General features: G+C 27.9%; 1 protein-coding gene across 1 annotated transcript in view; it reads right to left on the minus strand.

Moving 5' to 3' along the window:
• Positions 1 to 9,347: 9,347 nt before the first annotated feature.
• The window catches only part of LOC107452662 (adenylate cyclase type 2 Ac76E), a 180,921-nt gene continuing 163,292 nt past the window's right edge, over positions 9,348 to 26,976 (minus strand). The window contains exons 17-23 of the mRNA XM_016069209.3: positions 26,530 to 26,611; positions 25,641 to 25,799; positions 23,035 to 23,181; positions 21,870 to 21,971; positions 20,101 to 20,215; positions 17,590 to 17,714; positions 9,348 to 9,797 (exon numbers count right to left, since the gene is read on the minus strand). Coding sequence (XP_015924695.1) covers positions 9,654 to 9,797; positions 17,590 to 17,714; positions 20,101 to 20,215; positions 21,870 to 21,971; positions 23,035 to 23,181; positions 25,641 to 25,799; positions 26,530 to 26,611 — 874 coding nt within the window. The 3' untranslated portion in view covers positions 9,348 to 9,653. The remainder of the gene's footprint in view (positions 9,798 to 17,589; positions 17,715 to 20,100; positions 20,216 to 21,869; positions 21,972 to 23,034; positions 23,182 to 25,640; positions 25,800 to 26,529; positions 26,612 to 26,976) is intronic.

Raw genomic sequence — 26,976 nt, forward strand, 5'->3', positions numbered from 1 at the left:
CAAAATATATATATATATATATATATATATATAATAACAATAATTCTACCATGGTAGAAGTCTCAAATTTGGTCCTTGTGTTCTTTATCAGATGCAAGTAAAAACTAAAGGAGCTTACTTTATTCTTTGTTAACTATCGAGGTAATACCCAATTTGACAGAAATGCTAAATAACTCATAGCTATCGAGATAAAAATCTCTAATTTCGTACTATGTGTCCCCCATCAGATTAAGAAGAAGAAAAAAATTAAACAATTTCATTGAGTTATTTTGTAATTATTATTTTTAAATATTGAAATAACCCTAATTGACACTATCATAAAATATCATCCTCCATCTTCCCCAATGTCTTGATATGACATTCCCAAACTTTTTCTTATTCCCGAGCTTCAAAACACACATGAAAGGACATTGTACCTGACCAAGAAGCTTGCACCACGGCTCTAAAGGTCAATACGGAAAAAGGCTTTCCGTGTTTTTCTTGATGCCTGAAAATGATGTATCAGTATAAAAGGAATCTGTTTTAAAAACCTTTTACTGCGATCTAGAGAACCAATCACTAAATGTTTATAATAGACTCAGTCGCATTAATTTTTGCCCACATCCTGTAGTTACCCTAGGGGTTTCCCTAGACGGGCGGTATCGTCCACCAAACCTCTGTAGCATGAAGGTAGAGGGTTCGAATCCCGCCGTAACTCTCGATGTATCTTATGCTGTCCTTTTCTGAATTGTGACAAAAACTTATAAGCCGAACTTATATAATTGATCACACAAGCCTGGATGCATATGTATCAATAAATAAAATGAAATAAGTAATAACTCTTTCTCTCTCTGTCTCTTTTTTTTTTGTCTCGCAGTGTACTGATCGTGAAGACACGGTTGCCAGTAAAACAGCGAAGTCAAGCATCACTGGCTGCGGTCAGTAAGCGGGTGGGTGATCACTTTGATCAGCCTGCGTAGGGACCGGGGCTGCGCGGTATTGGTCCTCGTTAAACTGTTCTATAATAAAGTACTTGTCTTCCCTCTCAGGTTGTCGTGCTCCCAAAGCAGGAGAGCCATCCCCTCTACAGAGGATCAAAATAGCGATGGTATGTCGTGGTTCAGATCATCCTAGCGATCCTAGGATCAAAATAGCGATGGTTCAGATCATCCTCAGGGATGTTTCCCAAACTGTCGCCAATAACCCATTGTACAGCTCTAGTGCGACGTAAATAAAAGTACAACCTACCTACCTCTTTTTCGTTTACACGATAACCATTGCCGATCCATTTAACGACTTAAGATTTTATATCTCTTAGATTTCAAACAAGCATAAAAAGGAAAGAAAATATTCGTAATTTTCCACTAATAAAATCTAGCAGCAAATGTTTTGATCCAACTCCTTCAACGAGTTTTCAAACTACTTGATAGTTAAATAAAACTTGTATTAAACTAATAACTTGGGTAAAGTTGTGTAAACTAATTGTACTTAATATTTATTCCTGTTAAAAATAAGGCGCATTATATTTAAACTAATTTAAATTAATAATAAAACAGATACTATGTGTGCAAATGAAATTTGATGTAACGTTCGGTGAAATATGACAAGAAGAATCTTTCACAAATTCGAATTATTAAAGATGAAGTGTCTATAATCATATTTTCCCAGATTTTTGTTTCCAACAAATGTGAAAACCAACTATAAAATTAATACTAACTGGAAATTAAGATCTTTCTTTTGTTAGCGATATTAAGATCCAACTATAAAGTAAATAAATTACTATAAGTTAATTGAATACAACTATAAGTTAATTGAAAAACTTCATTTTTAACTCAAATATCGAAAATTCAACGAACTTCAATACGATGAATCCGCATTGCGAGCCACAAGCTGCAGGAGGGAAAATCACAAGTTTGTATCTACAAGAAACTATGACATGATAGCGCTAGGCAGTAAAATTATAGCTTAATGAAATTTTTAGCTTGAGTTTACATTGTTTGGAGAATCAGAGCAATTTTATTAATCTGAGAATCGAAAAAAAATCTTCTTTTTAAACATATTTATTAGATCAATTAATGATTATAAATTACCCTGTGTCATAAAAATTAAATATTGAGGAAAACATCTGCTTTATTTTCTTTTCACAAACCTTGCCATTCTAGAATCATAGGAAATTATTTTTTACGTAACATATATATGTATCTTGACATAAATAGTAAGAACATATAGATTCATCACATCTCATGATATGGTCAAACACATAACACATTCAACATACATTTTCATAGTTATAATACGGAATCAAATTCTGTTGTTTACTTTACAACAAATTAAACATACAATTACATTTCTTTCCTCTTTGTTTTATTTAATAAACTGCAAAATGACATCAAATAAATGTGTTTATCTTGAGAATAGAACACTGACTTTCAAATAGAATTCTTTCACATGAAATGAAGCACAAGATCGCAACTAGATATCTTTCTTAATATGTTTTATTTGTTGCTAAAGGAATTTCCTTAGAATGAGTGAAATGTTTTCTCATTTTTTCTATTCACCACTGTTTTTTCTTAAAAATAAAAATATCCCTTTGGAGGGTTGTTCATTATCTTTATTATTTTTTTTAGCTGTATAGTATGAAAAATGGAACACCTTAATATCATTTGATCTTAATGCATATATTTTGAATTGAATTGTCCTTTTTTTTGTATTGTCGAATTAGTTAGGCTTGAGGGTTCAATCTTTGCGCAATTTATTCATAAGTGAAAACGATGTTTTAAGATACGAAATTGGACAAAAAATATTTTCTTTTTATATAAACGAATAAATCTTTTTTTTCACCGGATTGGATTTCGTGACCCTAAAATCATAGAAAGTAACTAAAATTTTGTGAACTGTAGTCCAAATAATTCAGTCAAGACTGTAGTTGTTTTGCTAGTTAACTATTAACTTGACTTTTTGAATATCTCAATGTTTCTTTGGAAGTGTTTAAGGGAGCCAAAACAATGGTGAAACTCTTATCTAAAAATTAGTGTTTTTAGAATTATATATTTTTTATTAGTTAATTTTATAATTGTGAAGAAATTAATTTAAAGGTGCATTGTTTTTTTTTTTACTTCGTTTTAAATTATTTTGAAATGACAAGATACAAAGATTGCATAGAAATGAGGAAATAGCTCTAGAGAAAAAGAGAGGAAATTTAAAAATAAGATATTTTTCACATTTTATCTTTCAAAAACTATTCAGCCAACTAATCAGCCATTAGCATAAAGATTCGACATTAGTACGTGGAATTATAATCATTAGATCAAAAGTTATTAAGGTGCTTCTTAAGGTGTTCCTCAGCGTGTGCAATCACAAATATATGTTTTATGTTTAATGAGTGAAAATATCTTTTTTTAAATTTTTGACGTGTACATATCCTAAAGAAAGTGAATTGCCACATATTTATTTCTTCTTTTCTTTCTAACAAATTTTGCAATTGTGATGCTACATTAAAAAATAAACACTTGAATAGATAAAGGTGAAGTTCTGCATTAGTGTTCTATTATTGTGAATTAAAAGCATAGGTAATTATTGTTTCGTTATGGGCTTATATGTGTTATCATTATAGCTATTTAAGTACAATAATCTGTGTCAGAAAAACTTGATATTAAAAAAAATACTCTAACATTTAAATTACTCACGTTTGATTACCAAATTAAATGAATTCTTATAATTAAAGACACCATGATCAATTCAAACTAATTATATTTCACTGATGAAACATTATTAAATTAATGAAGCCTGTCTAACTCGAGAGAAATGCATAACTCTTATTCCCAGCGGTACTTATACAGCTATTAGCTTATTCATTCACGTCAAAAATATAAATATCAGCTTTAATTGCAAGTTCTTAATCATTTATTTAAAAATAATATTCAATATGTAGGGGAGAGTCAGGTAGCACCGCCCACTTAAGGAGTATTGCTTATATTTCTGTATAATATTGAGTAATAATCAATATTTTTGTATGTTTCTATTGTTTTACCATCCAATTAAATAATGCACAAAGAATAAACCAAAAAAAGAATAGTTTAACTTAAAAAAATAGAAATTTAAAAAAACATGTTTTTCAGCTCTTTTCAAAATGTGTGGGGTAGCCCCGCCCAGTTGCAAAAATTATGTTTTTTGACTGTTTTTCAGGTGTAAGTGAAAGTGACCAATGGAATTGACAGTAGATAAACCTCATTTATCATTTTTATCACAAAATTATTTTATTTATTACATATTTATATATTTTTAGTGAATTCTATCATTTCATAACAACAATATTTGTTGTTAAAATGCATGTAACATTCAAATTTGAAGCAATAAAATAATAATCTTTGCAACCGTACATTTATCGACGAAATAAAATTACGCGGTGATACCCGACATTCATGTGAGCGGGGCTACCCGAAATCCAATTCTTTTTTGTAAATTTGTAATTACTCGAAAAATTTTTCACATATAAACTTCTTTCTTCGTGCAAATAAAACTAAAGACTACATACTTTAATGCTGTATGTATAGAAAAAATTGTATTAAAATGAAGTTTAATCGAAACATCCAACCAATTTTTCTTAATTTCATGACTACTGTATTCAACATATTTTCAAAACTATTGTTTACCATGTTAACAGCTGCATAAATACTTGAAACTTTAAAAATAATCTTTTTTTAATATAACTATTAATGTCCGATGGTTTATTGACTTGAAAAAATATTCTATACATATGAAATTGACTGTGGGCGGGAGTACCCGCTGGGCGGGGCTACCTGACTCTCCCCTATAGATATAGATAATGATTATCCTTGTAAACTGAAATACGTTAATATAAAACTGCATATTATGCTTATACAAGGTTTTTCGTTACTGCAGCTTTCAATAAATATTTTTAAAATCATCGTCAAAAATGTATTCAAAATCAGTCAAATCACTAATGAAGAACGGAATATCAATCTTAAAAACCCATTTGATCACCCGATGATTTTTGGAGGTGTTTCCAATCATCACTTTTCAACTCCCATCTGCTTCCTCATTCAACCAAACGGGTTTTGAAGTTTTAAGTCTCATCTACATCAGTTGTGTTTCGTTAAATTTTGATATTTTTTATTTGGGTTAATTATTAATTTGCGATCTTTATAGTATATCTATTCTTTCTTGAATCCATTTTTGACTGTGATTTTAAATACATATACTAAGGACGATTATTACGGAGTACTTTGCGTTTTGCCAATTATTCTAGTACCCAAAACTTAACATTAGAATACTTTTAGAAATTACAAGCCTCTAAATAATTTCTGTGCAAAATAATTCATACATTTTTATGGAAGAACGAATCATTAAAAAAAAGACTTTAGATTAAGAATTGATAATGCATAATTTTGTATTCATTACAGTCAGAGATGTTTTCTTTTGTTATGATATTAGTAGGTTACTATAAAAGGGGTCCATCTTCCCATTTAGATGGGCATGAGTTCTGATTAATGAGAGATTTTTACACTTAACTGACAGAAAGTCTAAAAGAGGATAGACGCTTTGAAAAATAAATTTAAAAAAAAATAATGTAGGTTTAATTTTTCTGTTCAGAAAGTTTAGCTGATTCCTTCTCACCTAGTTCTAAAATTGGATGCAAAATTTTTATTCCTCTGAATAAAATATAAGCTTACATCTGAAAAACTATAAAATTATGTTTTTACTAAATGACAGATCATTACAAATGAATTTTTGAAATTGCTTTTGTTAAACTTGTCTTTAGTTTGGCACTATTTTATTGCTACTACTAGATCATAAATTTTTCCGATTACTTGCGCCATCTGTTGATAAACTTTGGAACTAATTTTGGAATTTAGTGAGATTAAATTTTTTGGTTTCTTAAGCGTAAAAAAAACCTGTACGTATGTATGTATTTCAAATTTTCGTTGATTTATTTTTCAAATCGTCGGTCATTTTCAGGACATCTTGTGAGTTATTTCTTTAATAATTTTACTAAGAAAGAACAAAGTAAAGATTTGTTACACAGCAATTATTTTATGTTTTAATGAATGTCTTTTATTTAACATTTTATTGATTTAATATGGAGAAAAGACAAAAATAAGATCAAGGGGTAAATAAATACCCAATGTAATATAATGTAACTTAATTATATCTCATTCATTTACACGATATGGAATTCTAGAAAATGCAAATTAAAATATGTTAGATTGTGATATGATTGTCTTTTAAAAATTTTAAATTTTTGATATTTTAAAAATATACATACATATTTTATTTCAAATATTCTTTAAAATACACAAATTCATGAAAATTTTAATAGGTAAAATTTTCAAAGGTCCTAGAATTATCAAAAATAAATGTTTAGATAACTATTCTTTAAAATCTCCATTTTTATTTTTGATTCTAAAAAATACTTTTTTGCCACTTTAATCAGTGACAGTGAAAAAATACTTTGATTTAAATTTACATTCTTTAATATTTAAAATATAGTACAATTTTAAAATATTTGCTATAAATTTGCGAAAAACTTTTTTGAATCCTGCGTTGATAGAACTTCAATATTTAAAAACTTCAAATTTTATAAGATTTAGATTAAAAGTTCGAAAAATTCTAATTTAGAAATAGTTATGTTATCAAAATTGACGTACCGTATGTTTTTGTGGAGCATTTAACAGCTTTAGGTACCATTTTAAATCACTCATTAAATCGAAATTTGTAAAAATAATTTTCCAAATATTCAGTTTTTAAAGTTAATTTGAATTTTAGGCAGTCTGTAAAGAAATTTTAAGTATATTTTTTTATTCAGAAAAACTTACAATTCAATAAAAATTTACTGGCAAAATAATTTTTATAATTCGTGTTAAAGTAATTATCATACATCATTATTGAATTTCATAGCTAATGCTGATATTTTTTGATTAAAATTTTATAATCTATAAGTCTATTTTTGCTTCAATTGCTATCTTTTGTTTTAAGTACATGGTTCTGTTACTTACAGTTAAAACTCCAAATTCTTTCTATTACATGCAATTAGGAATTCAAAACTCAATATTGGTTTGATTTCAGGATTTAATAAATATCATTTCCTTAATTCTATTTTGAAATATATTCTTCAAAATATATTCTCCCCTTCGCTCATATTCTCTCCTTCATATATCTTGGTGTATTTACTCAAGTTCTGGCAAATGGCGTACGAAGAAATTTTTAATATTATATTGGTTTGATTTCAGGATTTGATAAATATCATTTCCCTAATTCTGTTTTGAAATATATTCTTCAAAACATATTCTCTCCTTCATATATCTTGGTGTATTCACTCAAGTTCAGGTAAATAGCGTACAAGGAGAGTTTTAGTATTATATTGATTTGATTTCAGAATTTAATAAATATCATTTCCCTAATTCTGTTTTGAAATATATTCTTCAAAATATATTATCTCCTTCATATATCTTGGTGTATTCACTCAAGTTCAGGTAAATGGCATACAAAGAAATTTTTAGTATTATATTGGTTTGATTTCAGGATATAATAAATATAATTTCCCTAATTCTGTTTTGAAATATATTCTTCAAAATATATTCTCTCCTTCATATATCTTGTTGTATTTATTCAAGTTCAGGTAAATAGCATACAAATAAATTTTTAGTATTATATTGATTTGATTTCAGGATTTAATAAATATCATTTCCCTAATTCTGTTTTGAAATATATTCTTCAAAATATATTCTCTCCTTCATATATCTTGTTATATTTACTCAAGTTCAGGTAAATAACGTACAAAGAAATTTTTAGTATTATATTGGTTTGATTTCAGGATTTAATAAATATAATTTCCCCAACTCTATTTTGAAATATATTCTTCGAAATATATTCTCTCCTTCGCTCGTATTCTCTCCTTCATATATCTTACTGCATTGCTCAAGTTCAGGTAAATGGCGTACAAAGAAATTTTTAGTATTATATAATCTGGACTATTATATAACCAGACTTGTGGCCTTACTGTAGCTTGTGTAATTCTCACACAATCAACTGCTTCCGCTTTACTTTTAAGCAACTTTTACACACTTAGAAAAAAGTAGGATCAAAACTATCAGATTATGGTTAAATTCACTGTGTTTCTGGCTATAAGAGAACACCAAAGAGCTCGGTAATTTTTACCGATGGGCTTTGGTCATGATTTTTGTAGAAATAACAATTAAATGTGGTTTTATAATATCTGACAAAATTTGGTAAAAATAGTAAAATTTGATAATTTTACTGTGATACCTAAGAGTATGGTATCGAAACAATTTGTTCGGTTACAACTTTAATTTTCAACTTAATATTTATTAATAAATATGTTGCAATAAGAACTAGAATTTCTAAAACCGAGAATTCCGATTATCCGTTACCGCATTTTGAAATTTGCAAAATGAATAGTTTAAATACCGTATATTTGGGTTTTATTCACGGGAAATTTTTTTAAGAGAAATATCATTATCATACAGTATGGTAAATTAGCACAATTTTTTCTTTCCGGGTACTTTTGAGAAAGTTTCGTCCTCATTACTTCTTCTCAAATAGGATCCTTTAATTACGGCAATGAGAAAAAGCTACTTTACTTTCTCTGAAACACGAAACGTATTTAAACGTTGGACCATTTTAATTCAGTCTTGAAAAAAAGATCGTTGTCTTCTTAGCATCTGTTGGTCCTTAAAAATAAGTTCATACTTAATACCCATTATTCTTTTACCTTAACATCCCAGACACTTTTGAAATTTTTTTTATTCCCCTAGAAACATTATTATTCTTTCGCTTTGGTTACATAGAGTATACTTATAATTTTTTTACAGACTGCAGTTTTGCAAATGTATATCAATATCTAAATTGAAGGAACTTTAAATAGTCTCAGTAACACTAAGTCTTGTGAAACTCTTACACGTTAGTATGTTGATCAAACATCGATTTTTTTTCTATGCAAAGACAAGACGAATTTACTAAATATATAATCGGTACTAATTTTAAATTTTAAAAAATGCTTGAAATGATTTTTTTACAATATAATTTTTATAATATAATTTTTGTAATATAATTTTTATAAAATAATTTTTATTTTATAACTTTTCAAAAGGAATTTTCCTCACAACTATACATATTTTTTAAAAAGCCATGCCTGAATTATAAAATAAAGACTAATGTTATTTCAATAAAAAACATTGTCTTAAAAACCTTTTAAAATGCCTCTGGTTTCTCAATAATGACATTTTCTTGAAATTTCTTTAAACTCTTGTGCAAATTGAAAAAGAAAAATTAAGAGTTTTATCAACCGTAACTAAGTATCTACGTATGACATCAAAATACTCGAAAACTAATTATTTTAAAAAAATTAACAGTTGTTTTAAGTATACTCAAACTATATGTGCTGATTAAAATAATAAATTGTCTCTAAAACAAATGTGAATACATTTTAAATTACATTTATTGTGTCTGAATCGACGATATCTCAGACTCTAGAAAGTGAGGCCAAATCTCACTCTCAACCTTCAAGTGGTTACTTTGCAAAGCTTAAACGCAGCTTTTGAGCGAGAATGAGCTTTTAATTGCACATTATTCACCGTGAATGACTTGAAGATGTATTGTTGTGCTTCAAGCTATACATCAGAGATCATCTATATTCAGCAGTCAGCAGCCCCGGTTCGATCAAACTGTGTCTTCACAAAGTATGTAGTCAAGTTGCCCTTGCCTTTGACGTAGATCTTGCCACGGCATTCGCACTCGTAATTATGCTCCATCAGCAACCTTGCAGTGTCTTCTGTTACCTGTAGATTAGAAGTTTCATTTGAAGCTGTCTCGGAGTTTTAATTTTTGTTATCAAGTAATGCAAAACTTTTAGGAAATATGGTATTCGTACTTTTTTAAGGAAAAAAATGACTTTATAGCTTTCAGATAAAAAACGTAAAGTTCCTCTTTGAGACAGTTTTAAATAATTAGACAATGAATCAAAGTATTATTTTTTAAACGCGGCTTAGCATCATCATTCAGCAAATATTATTACTGAGTCAGGGGTCTGTTTAGAAGAAATTTGGGTTCGTTAACGGACCCTTCACAAAATATCTTTTCATAAAAACGGACCCTTCACAAAATGTTTTAACTTAAAAACGGACCCTTCACAAAATGATTTTTCTTTCAATCGAACCCTTCAGAACTTTATTTATCTTCATTATTGTTTTTTTTAATCGAATAAGCCCTTCTCAGGGCAGAAAACAAGAAAGATGGATGTAAACGAATCATTTGTCCTCGGCAGACGATTCTTCCATTATTCGTCCGAAATGAATATTCTGCGTTCAGTAGTATAGGCTAAATACCAAATATTTGTATGTTGCATCTCTAATTTAGAAGCAGAGATTGCTGCTTATTTTTGAAAATTTAAAATTTTCTTATTATAATTTTACAGTGCCGGACATAATCTTGTATCGATTTACAATTTAAAAACTCCTTGAAAAAGTGTTTTGCAATGACCGGACCCTATTTGCCCAAATTCATAAAAGCGGAACCTGGTTGAAGGAATGTGAGTAATTTTTTCACAATTTCACGAAAACCGAACCTTTCACAAAATGTCTGGGCAGACCCCTGTGAGTATTATTGGGCATCAGCATTCAGCAAATATTATTGAGTATTACTGAGCATCAGCAATTAGAAAATTGCATAAGAACTATGCAATTTTTATATTTCTCATTTTTAAAGGACTATTCATTCTCTGAATTACAGTACAACCTTTAAAGTTGAAAATTATAGGGATATTTAAAATTTTAATTAAGGAAAAATTTCGTAAGAAAGTTTTCTCAATCAGTTTCTCCATTGGAATTTTATTTTCGCTATATATTGGCAGAACAATGAACATTTACTACAGAGCGCAGTATATTTTTCATTCCAATTACATTTTCTTATTGCATTTGTTGCCAATCAATAAACCAGCAGCATTAAAGACAGAATAAACTTACCAACGTTTCTTGAACTGTGAATCATTGCAATGGAGGAAAACAGTTTTTTTTCAAGTGCATCTTCGCTCGAAGAATTTTACCATTTATCAAGTGAATTTTGAAACGATATTTTTTGACAGTTACGATAATTTAATAATCGATAATATGGAATTCTATCTTTATTAGCTTCAGTAATGATCGCGATGTTAACTTTGTTAGTAATTATGCCTAATCTATATTTATCATAAGATATGGTATTCAAAATACACTCAATGAATATATTAAAAATATCATAATAATTAAACGTAAATTTCACTACTCTGTTGCAATTTAAGAAAAAATCATCACTCTTATGGAAAGATTTACTTGATTTGCATCTACGTGAACGCCGAATGGAAGCTTTTTGATTTGTTAAGGACATGTTGGCATTAGACGTGCCATTTTTAATGATCCAATCATATCAATTACTCTTACAACGTTATATAGTTGTTTCTTTTACAAGAGCGAATGTTCTCCTTATTTATTGAAATATGTCTAGAATTCTAGTAAGACTTCGAAAACTATGACCTTTTTTTAAAAAATAATTCTGTGATATATCACATAAGACAGAACGAATTAAATTTCTGCTTGACGAGTTTAACTTTTAAAAAGCTTCTAAATTGTTTTGAAAGCATATATGTACAGTTTGAAAGCGAAATAAAACGGAACTATAAGCTGTAGTGGATGCTTACTTAAATCCTACACCGTAATGGTCTTTTCTTATCATCAAAATATACATAACGATTATCATACAAATATACGTATACAGGGTGCGTAGCCAAATTATTCAACAGAAAATAAGCACCTTTTAAGCACTTTACAAGTACTCAGAAAAGCACTTAAAAATATCATTAATTAGGCTAGGTTGGAAAATTTTTAACAATTGACGGCCCTAAACTTCTTTTAACTTAAACTGTCAAAATGGAAAAAAGGGTGGGGTCGAGCAGGTGTGGTAGTCAAAGATAAGAAAATAATTTTGTTCTTCAGCAAAAGGGAAAACACATGAGGGAAAAGAGCGTGTTGAAGATGATGTTAGGGATTTTTAACTGCTTTGGAACACTATAAGTGTGATGCAAAGGAGTATCAATTAAAAAACTGTTTATTTATTTATTTTCCGTTTCACGTACTTGATAACATATTCAACGTAACAAAAGCGAAATAATTAGCATTATTATTTTACGCAAATTCATTCAAAATTTTTATTTCTGATGTTTCTTTTTTTTCTTATCTTTTAATAAATCTTTACAATATTTTTTAACTCTTTTTCCTTTATTTATAAACATTGCGTGATTCTCAAGTGGAAACATAATACAAGAAGTTTATATTGCTTTGATAACAATAATATATTTTACAATAATAACATAAATATATTTTTGTCAAAATTAATTATAGTTGAAAAATAAATAAATACATTGATCTTTAGTACGAAAAGCTGCAGAATTTTTATTTATTTAATTTTTGTGCATTAAAATAATTACAAAAAATAAATAAAGCAAGAAATGAGCTCGAACATCATTTACTATTTCAAAAATAGCTTACTTTTCATTTTTCTGCATATTTCAATACATTATTTTTCTGTACAAAATTATATTTTAACAATTTATAATAGCACAATAGTTGAAATGGTGTACTGTATACTAAATAAAAAACTTTATTTTTATTTTTTTGAAAGTGATGATTTTTTAAAACTTTTATGAATAATAAAATTTTTCTTAAAATTACAAAAATTTTAATAATAGAATTAATTATTACAAAACCTTTTCTAAAATTATTACAATTACATTCTACATTTCGTCTAGGCTAAATGTGGTAAAGAATTTTTTTTTAAATATATGTTAACAAAACAATTAGTAATTTAAATTTGTAATGTCTGCAAGTTTCATTAGCTGCAGATAGTATTGTACAGATTTTATCTTATCACAAATTAATTTTTATGAAACTTCAAATATAAATAAACTTGCTTGCTTAAGTTTAAAAAATGCTGAAGTTCAATTAATTATAATTTGAAGTAGAATTGCTTTCAAAATTTTTCTGTTTGAAAATCAAAATCATATTATTAATGAAGTAGTAAAATGAAATAACTTAAAGTATTAAAAGAAAAAATAATAATAATCTAAGATCTTAAATTTATAACTTCGGTTTAAAAAATAATTTTCTTAATAATTTGAAAATATTTATATTGGACAGATGCAACTAATTACAAAAAAATTAAATAACTAGCTAGGCTTTAATGCAAATTCAAATTAGCATGAAGATAACTTGGAAAAATTTGTTACGCAATTAATGAGAGAATAGGATTACTAATTTATTTAGAATCTCGTCCCATTTTTGATCTGTAATGGAAAATGAAAATTACTCGTATTTAAACAAAATTAATATACAATCTTTATATATTAAAAATTCGTAACGCTGTTTTGGGTGTTCAATTTAACCTTACATGTTGTATAAAAATTATAAGATAAGAGGAAAATAAATATAAGAGGACAAAATTTATAATACTTATCTTATTATTTAGCTTTTTTAGACTTTCAAAGCTTATTTCGCTAATTTTTTATTACTTTTAAGTTTGCATTACATTTTGTTTTGCTGCCCAAATTCAGTAAAACTTTCAAGTTTCAAGATATGCTGGGGAGAAAAAAAACTTAATATATAGTGATAAGAACAGTTTCCTATTTAAATTATTATAAGTTTCGTCAACAAATAAAATTACCTATCTTTTAATTTTTGTTGAATCATTCATTTTCTGTTCATTTAGGTAGAGTTTTTTCATCAAGTTCGTATGATTGCATTTCAAATCAAGTTAATCGTTATGATTAACATGTTAACAAAATGATTGTATATTTTGAAAACAAAATATTCGATCTTTTGTAGGAAATATCGGTCTTTAAGGAATATGAAGCAATGAGGCGAATGAGAAGCAATTACAAGAGTTGGCGACTGGCTGAGTAATTTATATATATAATAAATAATATATTAATTAATAAATAACATATTAATTAACAAATAATAACTGAAACAATGATTTATCACGTTTTTATTAAAAAAAGGGGTATTTCGGGTTTTCTTAGGATGGCTGACTCTTATATAGCTTGCTTCTAACATCAAAGTTGAAAGATTAGTACTATTTGTCACTTATTTTGTTGAAATGTAACCTGCTTGGCTATTAGGTTTATTTTTTTAAACGACAAACAGATTGTTATATAAAAAATTTAAATTATTTAATTAGATGTCCAATTCAAATTGTTCCAACTTTCGTTTACAATAAATTTATTTAAATGTTTTTTTTTCATTAACAGTAATGTTGTAACCATATGATAACTAAGAGAACATTTTTATTAACCTGTACAAAGTTGAAGAATGCATTTACACAGTAAATCCCAAATTAGGAAAATTTATAACTAAAAATTGGCTGTTTGCTAATATGTGTTATGTTATTGACCCTCAAAGCAACATAATATGACAAACAGCACTACTTGTTCGTGTTGAGCGCAATTTTCCTACGTAGTTACTGCCGAGTCTATTGCGAATGAATGTATATAGTATTATCTTAAAAATTAAAAAAAGAAGCTAGATGAAATGGAAAGAACTAAAAATAATAAATAAAATTTTGCAGTTATAAGTACAACAAAAATAAAATTCAATTTATTACAAGAAAATTATATTTCTTTTGTTTTTAATAGTTATTTCGTCATTAATTTTTGTAGTTTCGCACGAAATCTTAGTATTTACCTAATCTTTATTTTTTATTAACGTGGTAAAAAAATTATAAATTATTTTTCTATATAAATAGGTACAGTTTGGTCCAAATTTCATGAATTTATATTTTTAGTTTTATAATAAAAAACTCTGTGTTAAAATAATTTTTTTTTTAAATTGCTTTGTTAATTTTCTTTTCTATTCGTTAAATTTTTATAATTATTATTTTTTTTCCTTTCTGTTTTAATATTAATGTATTTTAGTGACTTTAGATATTAGTTTTTTTTTTAAAAAAAAGAAAAATAAACATAGTTTAATAATGAATTTACAACAATTAGTTTTTATCTTAAAATTGTAGATTTTAGGCAGGATACTTCAAATCTGCAGAATATGAAGAAAAAAATTGTATGGTATGAAACTTTATTAAGCCATCTGTCATGAGTTACTCACCAAAATTAGTTCCATTTTTTAAAAGTACCCTATATTAAAAGATTGCAAATTAAAACATCTATATATTGTTACTTCAATAACTTCAAATATCAATGTTTCCAACATCAATACTCTAAATTTGATGTAATCATCTATTAAATGCAAATATTTTTTTTTAAATTTGTAAAAAAACAAAATTCAATTAAAAAATTTTAGGCTCATTTCTTAAATTATAATTACTTAATATTTTTTTGGTAAGTTATGTAAACATAAATTCTGCATAATAGATATTAATTTAAAATACCTCAAGCATTTTATCTACGAGACATTTTTCGTAATTGCACTTGTTTTATTTAGTATCTAAAATTTTTTATTATTTAGTATCTAAAATATATATTATTTTTATTTGCGAAGGATACAATGGATCAACAGTTATTCTATGCGTAATTATTATAAGGTTTGTTAAATTTAATGCATACATAAAGTTGGTATAGGACACTTCAACAGTTTTTTAATCTATCATAAAATTAAGTTAAAACTGTTATAAGTATAAAACTGATTGATCATAAACTTAAGTATAAAACTGTTAAGGAGACAAGTAATTCTTTTAGTTTAAAAAATTTATAAATTTTATTATGATTTCCAATTTTAGGTTTTTTTATTTTCACTTTTATATTAATGATGAGTAACTTTAACTAAAAAATCAATACTAACTTAAACTTGTTTAAATTTTTTTGTTCAATATTTTTTTTAATTTTTTTTTTTACGTCTTTCATTTTTTTCTCTTTAGTTTGATAGAAACTACTTTAGTTTTTTTTTCATTATCAAAGAAATCGTCATGAAGCCCATCTTTATAATTAGAAGAATTAGTTGTTTCATTTTTAAAAATGCAAAACACTGAGTATCGATCTGTACCACTTTCTTAGCAGGAATATGCCCAGTTAATTAGCTGTAAGTCTATTCAATATTTTCTAAATTAATAAATTCTTATTCTGTATTAACTTTAAAACAGTATTCATTAAATTATATGTCTCAGTTATGATATTTAACTGTTCTATAATTGTTCAAACAACGTACATTAATTAGCAAATTTACAAATTGCCGGGAATTATTTCTGGAATTACCATTTTTGAGAAGAATAGATTGTCATATAAACTAAACAGGGAATTAATCTTAAATTTTCTAAATGAGTAGACTTTATTTTGATTAAACTTTCAAAGTTGTAGCTAAATTTCAGTTTGTTGCTTTTTAAATGGCAAATTTACAGGTTAAATTTTTAAATTTACATAAAGATTTGTATTTTAAAATTGATATAAAAATAAATTTATTAATAAATTAGCAATATGTTTAATAGTTTAAAAAGTTGTTTTGATTGTCTGTTTACTGTATAAAATGAATGAGCGATTTTCTTATTAAATATGTGATTCATAACACAGACTCTTGTTTACGGCCCTAATCAAATGAGTTTTTTTTAATTAAATTTTCACTTTGTTCTTATATTCATATCAAAAAAAGATTATATCAAAAATATTAAAATGAAATAATAATGTTTAAATAATAATAATCGTATAATTTCGATACCATTTTCATTATTAATTTTGCCTTGCAATTGTTATCTTCGCATCGCCAATAAATTGCGTCGCCCTTATATCTTCGATATATATTGAAGAGATAACTTTTGTAAAGTAAAAGATAAAATATATCAAATCCTCCAGAAATGGTTAACTCAGACATTTTCGAAAATGGCTCCAAAAAAAAGGTGAACGGGATATGTTAACGAGAGTATAAATGAACGGTGGTGAGGAGAAAATGTTTTTCTCTTTCAAGTTGTTTTCCTGGAGAAAAGGATTCTGTCCCCTATATAAAATCCTTCTATGGAAATAGTACCCTCCCCCTACAAACGGACCCTCGGTGCCACAGGTGCACATCATTAATCATCTTTTAGGTCTGAAATGGGTTAGGTGAAAAGAAGAAGACACCAATCTGGTTTTAACCATCATGCCAAAAAAAAAAAAAAAACTTTTGGCATTGCTTTGGCAATTGTCAAAAATCATGAAATTTTGAATCATGTGAAACGAATGGCGTTTTCATACGCTACGGACTGACAATACGCCGAAATAAATTGGGGTTGAATTAAACGTGAAAACGTTGAATAGAACAATGTGAACTGTGTCTTTTTGCATAATTCGAAGCGAGAATCAACATAGTAAACGAAAAAATCTCTTTTTGAAAGGGAAAATTTAAGCACTTTTTAAAAACACCCAATGAAAAAAGCACCTTTAAGGGCTTTTAAAAAAACGAAAATCGAAAATAAGCACCTTTAAGCACTTTTTGAAAGCGCTACGCACCCTGGTATAGTTGTATGAGATAGAATTCCAAGCACTCGCTATGCAAATTCTGTTTGGCTTCTGTTATCATTTTTGAATGAATTTGTTCAATTTAATTTGTTTTAAGATTAATTACTCACCTGTATTTTCCCCATAGTTCCGCAACTATCCATTCTACTAGCAACGTTCACAGTATTTCCCCAAATGTCATATTGTGGTTTCTGAGCACCGACCACTCCTGCTATTACTGGACCACTGTTGATACCTGGATATGAATTACCACAGAATTATATTCTATATGCTTATTTCAATTATAATAAAGAAATAAAGTTGTATACTAGTCCCGCAAACCTAACTTTTAAGCTCTGTAAGTAGTACAATGTGCAGCGTTCCACCACTAAAAAAATAGTTCGTGATAATATTCTTTACAATTTTGTTGCAAGGGGAGTAAACAGATAAATACTAATATATTTATCAATAGAATCTGTAAATACAAAGAATTAAATAAAAAAGAATATGGAAATCTTTTAAATTTCGATTATGAAGAAACTTTAAATATGCGAGATGGGGGAAATTCAAAAGGTTAACCTAGCTCACTGATGGACTCTTGTTAGCTTCGGACATATTTGTTGCATCCTTTCTTCATATTTCTGCTTCTTTTACTTACTGTCTGCATTGATGATGCAATAAAAATATTTACATATTTTAGAACTACGGAGAATTTTATCACAATTTGGTTTCTCACTAATATTCGAAAATTATCCTTCTAATTCAAATATTTAAATCTTTTTTTTTCTTCTTCCAGAAATATCTCAGAGCAGACGATAAAGAATAATAGTTCTTATAATTGTTTAATGCATTACACTTGTTAGAGCAGCATTTGAGAGATTAAGCAAGGAAAAAATTTCTTAAGGTTTAAAACTATTTTAAAAAAAAAAATAAATAAAAAAAAACCATTCTATTTTAAGAATACGTGTTTGAACTAAGAACTACGGAATCATATTGATACATTAGTATTATTTTTAAAGCGTAGTAACATTATTCATTATCACATGGCACTGATAAATATAGTCTCAATTTATCTGAGACACACATAAAAAGTGAAACTTAGCAGTAAATAAGTAGTAATAAATATTGATTTATATTTGATAATTATGAACTAAAAATGTTACGTTATAATTAAATTGGTACACTCAACGCGAATTACTTTTTATTTTTAAAAAAAATACCTAATTTACCGATAAATAGCGTTATTTGGCATCACTATTAGAAAAAGTTTATAAACAGGCTATAACAGCCTTAGTAATAGTTAAAGATTGGTTTTGCCGCAAGCATAGAAAGTAAACATCAGTTGCTTCTGAATAAAGGGGGAAAGTCGGCATGTTTCGTGAGCTCATAACAAGGCATTTTCATGCAGAATGTAGAGCCTGTGGGTAACTGACGTCATTAACTAGAGAATTGACATTCATAGAATGAAACTAGATCCCAGACCATTAAATCGAGCTTGTGATAGGTATAGATGGAAAGAATTTTGGTGTTATCGACGTAAAATTTATACCCAACGTTCAAACAGTGTTCCACCTTAAATAGCTTATAAAATTCTTGATGACGAACGTATGTCGTGTTCTCTTAATTTATATTTTAAAGCACGCCCAGTTTATCCAATTTAACCAAGCTATAAAAATCGACGCAGTGATTATCAGTACAAATGTGATTTTAAAGGACTTAAAATTTAACTTTCTTAAGAGACCTGAAAATGACTGAAAAAACAAAACGGGTTAGGATATTAGCATTTTGTGCCAAAGAGAAGAAAGGTATACTTGCACTGAATGCCCCTTTAGTCAACCAGTCTTCTTGTCCTCTCCTCTGTTTGCAACAAGCCTAATTTGCAATTGAATTTGCGATCCTTAATACATAGATCTTTTTTTACTTTATTCACAACAAATATTTAAATGTACACAGTAAAGGAAGTAGCTGTATCTATTACCCTGTATGCATTTAATCAATCGAGTGAAGAGATTTATGAAATGTCATATGTCTTAAAATCATACTGAAGCTTCATTTCATATTTTTATTGTTCTCTCTCATTTTATATTTCCATTACTGTATTTCAAATTTTTAGAATATCGTTACAAGTTACGGAGTTTGAATAAATGAATTTTTATTGATACCTCATAGATAAGCTGCTCTAGATAATATCGCAATTCTAATAAAATAAAATGTACATTTACTATAAGACCTCATTTCAGTTTTATAAAGTTTTCGTTTTGGACAATGTCAAAGCACAGTTGAGCGGTCTGGGTCTAGACTAGCAGAATCACCATTAATTTAATTAAAAATTCGATTAGGTGTAATTGGAAATTGAGCGAAAAATTAAAAAAAAGAATTATCATTTATTAATCCGCATTAAATATATCCAAAACCAATTTACAACCTCTTCAAACAAAAACCAGTTTCTTCTTCTTCTTAAAAAATTTAAATAAAAATCACACGCGACGTTTTCGATATTGGAGCGAATTTCATTATTTCATAAATTTGCTAGCTTTTGCCAATCAAGCTGTATTTATTTCCTTAAAGCCCTGACTGGCAATAGATGCCGTTAAGAAAAGGCTGGGAAAAGTAAAATATTAATTACAATGTATATGACTTACCTACACGTAGACGAAATCTTTGAAATGATTCCCTATTGATTTGATCAAGTAAAGTCATCAAAGCTATAGCGAATTCTGTCAGCGCAATCAGATTATGCCCCTGTCGTAATTGATCCTGAAAAATGGAATAGGTGAAAAGTAAAATACTGATCAGCAGCAAACTACATATAATTAAGTCCCAAATAACTTTAAGTAAATATCTTCATAGTTTCCCCTTTTTTTTCAATTATTTTTAAAAGTAAACATTTCAATAAAATTTTGCAAAAAAAGAATATTTTTATTTAGTCCTGCAGTGGAATGATCGTAAAGGCACAGCTTCCAGTAGAACACCGAAGTCAAGCATCTATGGTGGCGGTCAGTAAGTGGTTTTGATCAGCTCCCGTAGGGACCGAGGGTGCGTGGTATCGGTCCTTGTTAAACTGTTCTACCATGAAGTGCTCAACTTCTCGCGCTGGTCGTCGGGCTGCTAAAGCGGATGAGCAATCACCTCTGCAGAGTGTCAAAATTGTGATGACATGTTTTCAAATCATCCATAGGGATTTTTCCCAGACTGCCGCCAATAGCCCATTGTGCAGCTCTCGTGCAACGTAAATAAAGTGACTACTTATCTACCTTTTTTTAAGCAAGCACATTTAGTAACTATGAGTAATTTTGCTTTTCGGGGATACCCCCACAAAATCGGGAATACCCCCACATGTGACTTATGATGTCAGCGCCAGATGATAGTTTATAAGCAAAATGGCGTATTAAAGTTGAGCTAAGTTTCTCCACATAAGTTAGAATATTAATTAGCGAGAAGTAAATTAAAAAGAGTGACGTATCGCACATAGAATTTTTTGAAATATAATTCTTTCTCGTCTACATCTTTTACTTAACTTAGATATATTATTCGTTTATGTATTTCATGGTAACCGCGACATATTTTTGTTTTGTGTACTTGGCAACTTCAATGCATTATTAGTTTATTTATGCTCTACATGGCATCGTGCCTGGCTTTCCGTTAAATAGGAAATATATAGTGAAACAATTGAAATCTTTGTGAAAGAATATAGAATGTATCATTTAAGATAATTGATACTTGCCGGGCTTGACTTACTCGAAATATAATAGAACGATTAGTTGTGAACATAAACAAATGTCACTTTTGAACAGCCAATCAGGATCGAGATACCCACACTACATAACTTGCCGGTATCCCATTGTTTAAAAGCAAAAGGTGAAACTCGTATGAATAAGAATATATATTACAGACACGATTTTTTTTTTCAAATTTTAAATGGATTTGTTCAAACTTAATTAATGATATAGATCAAGATAGAATGTCAATTTAAAATGTAGCTTTGGTTTCATGTAAAATTGAGCTGATTGGTTTTTATGGTTTTTATTAAATGAAATGCAAACTCGGACTTTTAGAAAAAATATCTTTAAGTCTCCTATTATAAATTTTATTTAAAGTAAAAGTTGTAGGTACAAAACAATATTTGTTTAGAATAATATACTCATTTAGTGTTTAATCAAATCAGTAGAAAACTGAAGAAATTATAGTGCATGTTTTTATAAAATACCACTTAAAATTCGCAAAAAGTTATTCAGGTTAATATAAAAATCACTGTTGCGAGTTTCATTTCAGAAAGTTAATAAAAGGTTGTAAAATGCACTTTCTGTAGCAGAATGTAAAAAAAAATAATTAAAGAGCTACTTTTTAAAAATATTTTACAGCGATGTTTCTCCTAAAATCGTTAAGAAGACAAATCGAATTTTAAACTTACCCCATTTTCTTCTCTTCCAGGCTGAAGTCCAGCAGCTGCCATATAAGTGCTACCGATTGTCTTTATTTTTTCTATTCTACTAAATTTCGGTTTCAAGAGCAGCTACAAATAAAAACATTAAAACTCTTATTTGTCTTCTTTATTTAATATTTATAATAGAATTCGCGTCAAAATAAACCAAGTGCCAAAGAACAAATTGTTTTGTTAAGGAATTATGGGCCTCATATTTTTATGAATCGTGAAGTTTCATCGTAACCGAAAATTATTTTATTTCAGCTTATGAGCAAAAATATAAGGTATCAAGCAAAAAAAAAAGTACCCAATTTTAAAACTAAATAATTCTTAAATAATTGAATTAAAATAAGTAAATAAATGAGAGTAAAAGTTGTAAGATTTCATATATTATTTTTTAAATTAGTTGTAAAATCTGTGAGTAAATAAGCTGTTAACTTTAGCGAAAGATGGCGCTGCATGGGGAACGGAATTCTACTCAATACACCGATAGGAATTCTGCATTGAGACGATAATGTATAATACCAGATTTTGACAATTTTCGTCTATTTGGAATTTTCTGAATGTTAGAAACTTTTGTAGTACAACGGATGTTTGAAACTTTCATAGCTAATAAAAGGAAAATATCTTTTAAAATTTACTTTTACTGTTAAGCTACCCTTTATTAAGTTATTTTATTAAAAGTTGCTCTTTATTTCATTTTATAACTGACGCTGAATAGCAGACCCAATTCTAAGTTTACGACTATCAAAGTTCAACTCCGTCCCTTTGTAGTTTTAAACTCAATTCAGAAATCTCGGGAGTTCCTGGATCAAACAATAAGATAAACTAGCTTTCGTGGAAGACATTTTCATGGAACTAGCCAGCATTTGCGTCACATAAAGAGGAAAATCGCGAAAAACTCTCAGGTTTAGCTTTACGGCAATGGGATTCGAACCCACGATCTGTCCACCACTAGGGATATTTTACAGCACCGTGTTCGGGTGAGCTGGAGCAGAATTTGTAACAACCAGCCATCTTAAGTAGTTTGAAAATAATAAATTTTCAATTAAAGTATTCCTTAATCTGGCATTTGGAAAGAATTTTGATAGGCTTACTGCACAGATAAAAGTTAACTTGATAACTTTAAATAATATATTTACATTAAACTTACTTTATCAAAATCACAGATAATTTCATTCAGTAATCGTAGACATTCTAACCCTTGTTTATTGATGTCAGTTTCATCATAAAATTCTTTGTAATTAGGTATCGACGCAAACATCACAGCAACGTTTTTATAGCATTCATGATACAATTCCTGGAATAAGGAGTAAAATGATCATAACTAGAAAATTTAATAGTGTTATTAAAATAAATTGACACTTAGAAAGAGTTAGAGAAAAATATTAAGAAAAGTTTTTGATGCAGTAAGAGAACGGAACCTGGAGAATTCGTTACAATCAGGAATTACAGTGAAAATACAAAGAACGTAACCTAGTAAAAGTGATCAAGGAATCTAATCTTAAATAAGGTGGCTAGGATATGTATTTTGATATAGCGATGAAAATTCTGTTAAAAAATAACTTTCGAACTCCAGAGGGGAAAAGAAAAAGAGGAAGACCTAGAACAAGATGGATGATACAAAATACTAGAACAAAATTTGTGAAACATGAATGATGCTATATATCGGACCACCGTGAATAAAGTGTGAGTTTTCATTTATTTTTAATTGTAAAGATTACCAGCTTTCAAACTTTTTTTATGGAAAAGCATCAGTGATTGAGTTATGCTGTAAAATGTTTGGATATTTCTTGGAGTTTTTGTTTTCCGGCCGGTGAGTAGCGTTTATTGTGTAGAAAAGTGGTTAAGGAATTTGGGAGTTAATAGTTAGACAAATATAGCATCAAACGGAACTAGATGGGGTAAACTGACTGAGACGGCCTTGGCCGTTAACCGGCTGTAGTGCCTAAGAGGAAGAATTTAAAAGAGTTATTTTTTTCGAAATAAATTAATAAAACATGCTTTTTTATAGGAATGTATAAAACTTATCAAAGCAGCAGGAAAAATCACGGAAGAATGAACTTTTTTTTTCAATTTAAATAATTTTATTAAATTGTTTATTAAGTAATTTAGTATTATTAAGTAACTATTTGTTGGCCACAATACCTTCGACCTAAAGCAACTTCTGATTATGAATTTTCAGTGTTTCAAGTAAAGTTAGAAAATCATGGAGATATTCATGGACGGAGACTGAATAAAAATGTTAAAATTTCTTTCAAAAACTTTTTTTCTGGTCACAGCAGAACTTACTTTTTCTTCTGATTTTAAGAGAAGATCAACGCATGCAATCTACGCAACTTTCACGCAAAATTACTCATGAATAATAAATAATAAAAGTAGATTCAAAACTACTTTTAGCAACGCATCTAGATTTATGTCTACGATCTTCAATGATTCTTTCATGAGAAGCTGTCTATTTCATTAAAATAACGTTTTATTTAATTAAATGAAACGATCATACTGCTACTTAATGCAATATTTTCTGTAGCTTTTCACCGTATCCGAAACAGGAAGAAAACACTGGCCTCCCAGATCTGACTTAATCGACAAAACTCATTCGCCTTTTTTAAGCATTAACTTCATGTAAACCTTTGTTTCCATATTGCTACGTAACTTAGTATTTTCCGTAACCTTGCACCACATCCGATGATATTGTACTATTTTCTTTCCACTCTAAAAGGAAAATAAATTTTTATTTATTTATTATATTTTTATTTGTCAACCTGCTAAATATTTGATTATTTCCTTCAGCTTTGTTTTATCCCTTTCCCTCCCCTTTTTTGTCTTATTGTAAATTCTTGTTCTTTGCAATTTTAATTCTTTAGATGATTTAAATAAAAATTTGGTTTGGCGGTAGATCACACTGTGTACATCTTTGGGCAGATCAGCGAGATATATCTCGATCACAACTGGTTCTCTTCTACAGTCTACGGCGTGAAACGACAAAAGCAATTTTTTTATTGGTGAGTCTAGAAGGATATCGATACTTGGCACGATATCTTTCATTGCGCTCCTCTACTTCGCTTTTCAGAAAATAATTTTATATTTTTTATTAATTGTTTTTCGATTTAATCCTTTGACGAAGAATTTTTATTTAACGTATTTTTCAAATTTTTTTTCACTAATTTGAAATTAATTTAGGTCAAAATAAGTGAAAAATACTATATTTAGCATTTTAATAATCTATGATTATGAAACACCGGTGTCTTTTTCTGCGTTAAAGATAGAATCTTCCAAACACGGCTCACATCCAAACAATATTTTTTAAAATTTGAACTTATTTTCAGCTATTTATATCTAATGGAAACAGTAATTCATCATTAAAATTTCTTTCATTTACAAAACCAATTATTAATAAATTTGAAGATGATTGGAAAAAAAATCAAACTTTTTTTTGGGGGGGGGAAGAATTTCGAATTTTAGTACAAATATAATTGAGATAATCTAACAGATTTTCAGTAACTAATATACTATTGTTTTCTAATTAAAAAATACCAAAATATATTTTTACTTTTAAGAACAGCATCAGAAAAAAAATATATATAAAAGGAACACTGGTGTCCAACCTGCTTCAAAGGATTAAAAACTAATAATGACGTTACTTGTTGAGAAACCCTTTTATAAGAAATCGACTTTTCAAAATTTCATTCAGAATCGAAAAACAATATTATTATTTTTTAAATGCTGACTAACAGTAGGAAATATTTATCTACATACTTCTGTCTGTCGATTATTCGATAAGAAATGTTGAGCTACATGTGCAGGAAGAATATTTTCCAAGAGTATTTTATTAATGCTGCCCATCGTTTCCACTTCATCCTGTTCCACTCGCAGCTTATTTTGCCACAAGAAATCAGCTCGTGCCGTTGATTCTGCCTAAAAAAGAAACACCGGTCGAATTCTATGATGAAATTCATCGAAGAGAACTATTTGACAAATGCCTCCAAGTCATGTAATGAAAGATTTAGATTGTAATTAATAATTAACTATTTATATTATTACACAAATATTTACGCTTAAATAAAATAATGTTTAGATTATAATTAATAATTAACTATTTATATTATTACGCAAATATTCATAGTTAAATAAAATAATGTAATGTTTAGATTATAACTAATAATTAACTATTGGTATTATTACACAAATATGCATAATTAAATAAAATAATGTTATGTTTAGATTATAAGTAGTAATTAACTATTGATATTATTACACAAATATGCATAATTCAATAAAATAATGTTATGTTTAGAATATAATTAGTAATTAACTATTTATATTATTACACAAATATGCATAGTTAAATAAAATAATGTAATAATGTAATGCTTAGATTATAATTAATAATTACCTATTGATATTGTTACACAAATATGCACAATTAAATAAAATAATGTAATGTTTAGAATATAATTAGTAATTAACTATTTATTACACGAATATGCATAGTTAAATAAAATAATTTAATGTTTAATTAACTATTTATATTATTACACAAATATGCATAGTTAAATAAAACAATGTAATGTTTAAATTATAATTAAATATTTATATTATTACACAAATATGCATAGTTAAATGAAACAATGTAATATTTACTTACCTGCCTATCCAACACCAAAAGAACAAGCATGAATGTAAACAGAAAGAGAATGGCGTGAACGGCGAGAGGCAACTTGTAAAACCTAAAATAAAAATTATTAATTAGGATCTGAAAGGTGTTTCGCAATGACTGCTCTTAATAGAAGAAAGTAACCATCATTGAGCCAGCCGACTCTTTTGTTGGGCTACTTCTAATATTCTATAATTATTGATTATATTACTATATATTGATTATGCAATTTTGCTGCATAGTTCCTTTTTTAATCTTCAGTATACTTTATGGAAAAATCGCCATCTTGAATGTGACTTAATTAACGGTGTGAAAGAAAATATGAATTTTGTACTTCGTTCTATATTTTAATGTAAACTACTAATTTATAACTCTTCTATGTTAATCGTGTTTAATTTTCACTGATTTTTAGTTAACCACATTAATAATAATTGTTTA

Source organism: Parasteatoda tepidariorum, chromosome 1 (assembly GCF_043381705.1).
Source record: "Parasteatoda tepidariorum isolate YZ-2023 chromosome 1, CAS_Ptep_4.0, whole genome shotgun sequence".
Lineage (NCBI taxonomy): Eukaryota > Metazoa > Arthropoda > Arachnida > Araneae > Theridiidae > Parasteatoda > Parasteatoda tepidariorum.